This window comes from Nematolebias whitei, chromosome 2 (assembly GCF_014905685.2).
Source record: "Nematolebias whitei isolate Nwh7 chromosome 2, NemWhi1, whole genome shotgun sequence".
NCBI classification, from domain to species: Eukaryota; Metazoa; Chordata; class Actinopteri; order Cyprinodontiformes; family Rivulidae; genus Nematolebias; species Nematolebias whitei.
Window position 1 is genome coordinate 53,578,869 of NC_056499.1, and position 6,249 is coordinate 53,585,117.

The 6,249-nt window shown below is 48.5% G+C and overlaps 1 protein-coding gene across 1 annotated transcript; it reads right to left on the reverse strand.

Moving 5' to 3' along the window:
* Nucleotides 1–1,591: 1,591 nt before the first annotated feature.
* On the reverse strand, nt 1,592–3,571 carry cebpa (CCAAT enhancer binding protein alpha). The gene has a single exon (XM_037697736.1). The coding sequence runs from the start codon at nt 3,379–3,381 to the stop codon at nt 2,527–2,529; it is 855 nt and encodes a 284-aa protein (XP_037553664.1). The 5' UTR covers nt 3,382–3,571; the 3' UTR covers nt 1,592–2,526.
* Nucleotides 3,572–6,249: the final 2,678 nt, after the last annotated feature.

Sequence of the window (6,249 nt, forward strand, 5' to 3'; positions counted from 1 at the left end):
GGTCATCCGTGTCAAATTGGACCATCTGTCTCTGTTTGAGACACAAAGTGGACTTAAAGGAAGACCACTGAGGAGGTGGTCAGATTATATATAAAAAATCTCATCCATCCATCATCTGGATGATGGATGGATGTGTCTCAACACCTTAGTGTATATATTAGATCCTTATTTACTGTAATACTTTATATTTTTGCTGCTGTTGGATGTAACTGGGACCCTGAGTACACAATTTCTTTCCACCTCTTGTACCACATGTGATGTGAATGACAATAAAGAAACTTGAACATCAAACACCTGTCCAAATGTGTCTCAACACTTGTACACACGTGTCTCACCTCATGGCCACATGTGTCTGAACACCTGTCCAGATGTGTCTTGACTCCTCGTCCTCCTGCTGTTACAGGATACAGTCTAGTCTCTTTCAGCCCTTCACCTCGTGATATGTTCAAACACCGTATCCTCAACAACACGTTACTCAGAAGTTACCCCGGGGTCCTTTGTGACCTCGCCCACTATTACACACCTGGCTCTGGGAGTGATCATTGTCTCTGATCCCTGTTCTTTAAACAGGGTGTCCACTCACACCTGATCATCATCCATTGATTGACACCTGACTCTAATTTCACCTTCAAATTAACTGATAATCCTAGAGGTTCGAGTACTGTTACCACTCACAGATACATTATGTAATACTGGACAATTTCCCTCAAAAAATAAATGGTTTGTCTCATTTGTTTAACTGGGTTCTCTTCATCTACTTTTAGGACTTGTGTGAAAATCTGAAGATGCTTTAGATCATGTTTATGTAGAAATATGGAAAATTGCAAAGACTTCAAAAACTTTCAAGCACCATTGTGTATACATACACATCCACAACTACATTATATATATAAATATATAGATATAGATATAGATATATATACACACAAACACACACACATATTTATATATGTATGGTATATATGTATAATGTTTTGATGTGGTTTGAAAATCAGAGTTCATGTCAGGGAGTGGTTCTGTCAGACTGGGTTAGGTGTGCATGAAAGCTTCTGGTTTGTTTTCCACCTCGTGTCTCTCAGCGACAGAGCGTGTGCTTGTGTTTGTTCCTCTGCAGCAGAACAAGAGCTTCGTTAGCTCAAACACTTCAAAAACCTGCACAAATCCTGATCTGGGTTCAACGGTTCTAGACCGCATTAAATCTCCCTGCATGTCAGACCTGCTCCCAGTTTATAATCATTAAAGAGCTTTTTGTTGTCAGGACAGAGCCTGACGTGTTTTTATTATTTTAAAAAGGTTGTTCAGAAAGGTTTGACTGCGTTCAGATGCAGATTTTACTTTAGATAATCAGAAATTCAACAGACTCTGGAACTGAAGGGGTCCTGGTTCTGATACTTCAACACACACCGAGCAGAAGTGGTTCAGCTGCAGCTCCTCTAGACGAACTGTTCGTCTCTTCAGGGACCACACTTAACCTTTGTCCTAAATAAACCTGAGTCTGAAGCTTTAAAACTCCAGGATGAAGCTCAGAGAACAGAAGAGGTCCGAAGCGTCCACTTGTGCTAAAACATGTTGTTTTATTACAATAAGTGGTTTTTAAACATTTCATATATATTTATTCAGATATAGTTTTCTGTTTAGGCTTATTTTACAGTCTTTAAAACAAACAACAACAAAGTGCTTTCTTCTTCCTCACTGGCAGGTCAAAGGTCACCGTCAGAAGGCACTGAGTGAGGATGACTCAGGGGGGAAGAGGAAGAGCAGCGCTGCATAGAAACCCTGTTCACGTTGACTCTGCTCCACACAGAGCCCGGCTTTCTGTTCGGATCAGTACCCAGCAACCGTCACAGACAGTCATAGTGCAGATGAGAGCGCAGCTTCAGGCCCATCAGAACCAGAGCTGACAGGAAGCTGCTGGTACCACAGGTATCATTCCAGTCTGAAGAGCTGGTGCACAAAGGTTCTGGAGGCTGAGTCCGACCTGCGGTTCCGGTACCATTTAAAGTTTCAGATGACTGTTTTCCACCAGAACCCTGAAAATCCAAGATGTGCACCTGCAGGGAGGACCCATTGATGTGATCTGTTCAGGTGGACAGAACCTGAGCAGAACCAGCTCAGCATGCACTTTTACATTTGGGTTACACAGAAAACAGTCAGGACAGAAGCACGTGCACGACAGGCGGAGCCACGGGCACGCGCGTGTCCTACCTTAGCTGCACGGAATTATTATGAGTCTCAGTCCGAGTAAGGCACAGAACCAGTCCTCTGTGGGTCGGAACCAGCTTATGGGCTTGCTGCACAAAAGTGTGAAAAGGCACGTGAGGTCTGAAAAGGAAAGGTCCAAACAGATCAGTGTCCAGCAGGTGAGGTTCTGTTCACCTGCGTCCAGTCAGGGGGAACCTGTCCGAACCGAACCCAAGCACAGTCTGGTGTTAGTCCTGAAGAGCCGGACCGGCTGTGAGGACTGTGGACCCTCAGCCGGCCGTGGCTCCTCTGAGCTGTCCCTGTCCGGTCCGGCCCGGTTCGGCCTCAGCTGCCCATGGGTTTGTAGGAGCCGTCTGGCAGCTGTCTGAAGATGCCCCGCAGGGTGTCCAGCTCCCGGCTCAGGTGCTCCACCCTCCGGCGGAGCCGCTCGTTGTCCGCCGTCAGCTCCACCACCTTCTGCTGCGTCTCCAGGTTCCGCAGCTTCGCCTTGTCGCGGCTCTTGCGCACGGCCACGTTGTTGCGCTCGCGCCTCAGCCGGTACTCCGGACTGCTCTTGTCCACGTGCTTCTTGGACTTTCCGCCCCCCAGCTTCATGTGCGCGTGCTGGTGGTGTGGGCTGGGCACCGGGGTTGGTGGGGGGGTCGGGTGGCCCGGCTGGAGGTGCATGGTAGTCTGCGCGCAGTGCGCGATCTGGTACTGCAGGTGCGGCATCTGCTGCTGCTGGGGGTACTGCTGCGCGTGCGCGTGCGAGTGGTGGTAGGAAGGGGGCAGACCCGAGTTCAGGTCCGGGTTCAAGTCCTCGTCGTCTCGGGGCTCCTGCTTGATGGCCACGGGTCGGATCCGGGGCGGGTTGTGCTCGTAGAACGGCTCCAGTTTGGACTCCATGTAGTTGGACATGTAGAGCTGCTGCGGGCCCGGCGCGCACGGAACCGGGTCGTACTCCCCGTTCATCATCTTCAGCTTGTCCTGGCGCGCGCTGTGGTGGAACAGGTCCGCCAGGAAGTCGTCGTTGAAGGCTGCCGGGTCGATGTAGGCGCTCAGGTCGATGGAGGTCTCGTTGTCTCCTATGTCGGAACCGAGCTCAGCCGGGTCTCTGTAGCCAGAGGGGGGCTGCGCGCCGTGCGTCAGGCTGCTCATCAGGGGCCGGGCCGCCGCCTCGTACAGATTCGACAGCTCCATGGAGGATCTAAACCCGGACGGGCATGTCCAGGAGCTCCGGGAATCCAGGTTCTACTGGAGAGACGACAGAACACCTGGACCTGGAGAACTGGACTGGCAGCGGGAGAACCGGAACCCAGTTTGAGTTTCTGCACGGAGAAACAGTTTCAGGGTCAGGTTGCTGGACCGGATCCTGCTGGGTCCTGTTGCTCAGTACGATCCGAAAGCTGTCAGACTGGGTCTTTATAGAAGGGCGTGGGGGCGGGGCCACACACACACACGCGCGCACACTCCAGCTGCGCCTGACCAGATAAACCGTTAAGAACTGGACCTGGACCCTCTGAGATCCGGGACGCATGAGCAGGTCCGAGCCGCGGGGTTTCTGTGTCCGGTCCAAATGAAACCAGGTCCGGGTGTGTTACCAGAACACGGACGGTTCTGTCCGAGTTGGTCTGTGATCTGCAGCCTGTTGGCCCGGGTTCTGAATGGATTTTTTTGGTTCTGTCTTTGTTGGAGTTAAAGTCGGGAGTTGTTGAAGTTCTGATGATCGACCCTGGATCCATATGAACTGGACCGATCTCATCCGAACTGTGGCGAGTCCAAACGGACTAAGTGACCCGGTTCAGTTTTCCAGAGTCTCTCAGAAACCAGAAGGTTTGTCTGCTGTCCGTTTGGACTTGATCACATTCGGGTTCCAGCAGAACCCACTGACGAGCGCGCGTGTGTGTGATAAGGTGGACTGCAGCTCCCTCTCTTGGCTGTAAACCCAACATGTCTGGAAGTGATGAAATATGATTTATGTGATTATTTTTATAAACTGAAGACGGTTTTGTTGTCGTCCACCTGAAGGTTCAGAGAATGTTTTTGCCGAGTGTGTTTGTGTCTGTCCGTTAAACAAACATCTCAAGAACAAGAAGACTGTTTTTAAAGAAACTTTGAGAAAACAATCTTCGTTGGACATCTTCAACTGAAGCACTTTTGGAGCCAATTGAAGATGGATGCCAAAGACACCTTCTTCTTCGTCTGTTCCTTCTTCAGGGTCTCCACATTGAGTCATCCTCCTCCATCTCTGTCCTCTGTCCTCACTCAACTACCTCCATGTCCTCTCTAACTGCATCCATATATCTCCTCTTTGTCTTTTTCCTGGCAGCTGCATTTCTAACATCCTTCTACCAATATGTCCCTCCTCTGGACATGTCCAAACCACTGTCCCTCTTCTGGACATGTCCAAACCATCTCAGTCTGGTCTCTAACTTTATCGCCCAGTTGTTCAACCTGTGCTGTACCTCTGATGATCTCATTCCTAATCTTATCCATTCTTGTCATTCCTAAGGAGAACCACAACATCTTCATTTCTGCTACTTCCAGTTCTGTCTCTTGTCTTTTTGCCCATGTCTCTGTCTCCAGTCCATACAATATAGCTGGTCTTACCATTGTCTTGTAAACTTGTCATTTGACCTTTGTTGACACCCTTTTGTCACAAATCACTCCTGAATATTTTCTCCATCTACTCCATACTGCCTGGACTCTCTTGTTCACCTCTTTACCACCCTCCCCATTTTCCTGGACAATGGACCTGAAGTACTTGAAGTCCTGCACGTTTGATCCTGTCTAACTCTGAATGCTAGGAAACATCTTATATGTGACTTTCCTTCCCTCCATTGATTACGGTGACATTATTTACATGAACGCTCCTACAAGAACCCTGCAGATGTTGGATGCTGTCTATCATGGTGCACTAAGATTCATAACTGGCTGTAACTACTGTACCCATCACTGCACCCTTTATTCACTGGTTAACTGGACATCATTAACTTCCCACAGACTCTCTCACGGGTACATTTTCATCTTTAAATCACTTCTTGGTCTGTTGCCTTCATACATCTCCTCCTACATGTCCCTGTGTGAGTGCAGCTACAGCGTGCGACCTCAGGACATTTTACTTTTACTTACTTTACAATCGGGAGCAGATGATTAACATCTTAAAGCTCAAATACTACCTCAACTACAGCCCCAAATCCCAAATGAGTTGTAAAGGAGGCACCATGTATGCATCTCGGTCTATCTGGTAGAGGCGCTAGAGTGACTGACTGCTGAGATCCTGGCGCTGGCGGAAAACGTGGCTCGTGACAAGAAGACCTGGATCATCCCTGACACCTGCAGCTGGCTGTCTGCAATGATGAGGAGCTCAACAAGCTGCTGAGAGGAGTGGCCATCGCTCAGTGAGGAGTTCTTCCCAACATTCAGGTGGTCCTGCTGCTCAGAAGGTCCAAGAGGCCCGCTGGGTCCAGGTGGACAGATCAGCATCTGCAGCCAGTTTCTTCAGATCCGCTGTGAGATGGACTGCTGCAGGAGATCCTTGCTGCCCACAGCCATCTAGAACAACATCTAGAACAACTCTTAATGAAATCAGGATGATGAGTTACAACATTTAATTTCCCCTTTGGGATTAATGAAGTATTTTGGATTAAATTGAATTGAATTGAATTGAATTTTCTCCTTATTCCCCGATGGTTCCTAAAAGGGTAATAAGTTTAACCACTATATGTTTATACGAGGCGGCCATATGTTTAACCACTTCACCCTGTTCTTCAAATGAGTCCCGTTCTATTTAGTGCATGTGCTAAAATCTTCACCAGAGCCCTGTGGGTCCTGCTCTGGAGACTATGTGGACTGAATCACAGAATAAGACGGTAAAGTAAATTTTTGAAAAAGCACTGAATATAGCAGATTTTGCATCTTTTGAAACAAAACACACATTTTACAGTCATGTCCACAATAACAGAGACCACCTGCCAGTCCAGTACAGTCCAGTACAGTCTATCCCTGTCCTCACAGCCTGATACAGTCCAGCACAGTTCTGTGCAATCAACACAATCCGTCACGGTC

Excerpts from the sequence above, each read along its gene's own strand:
- cebpa (XM_037697736.1), bottom strand. The coding sequence starts at position 3,381 with ATGGAGCTGTCGAATCTGTACGAGGCGGCGGCCCGGCCCCTGATGAGC.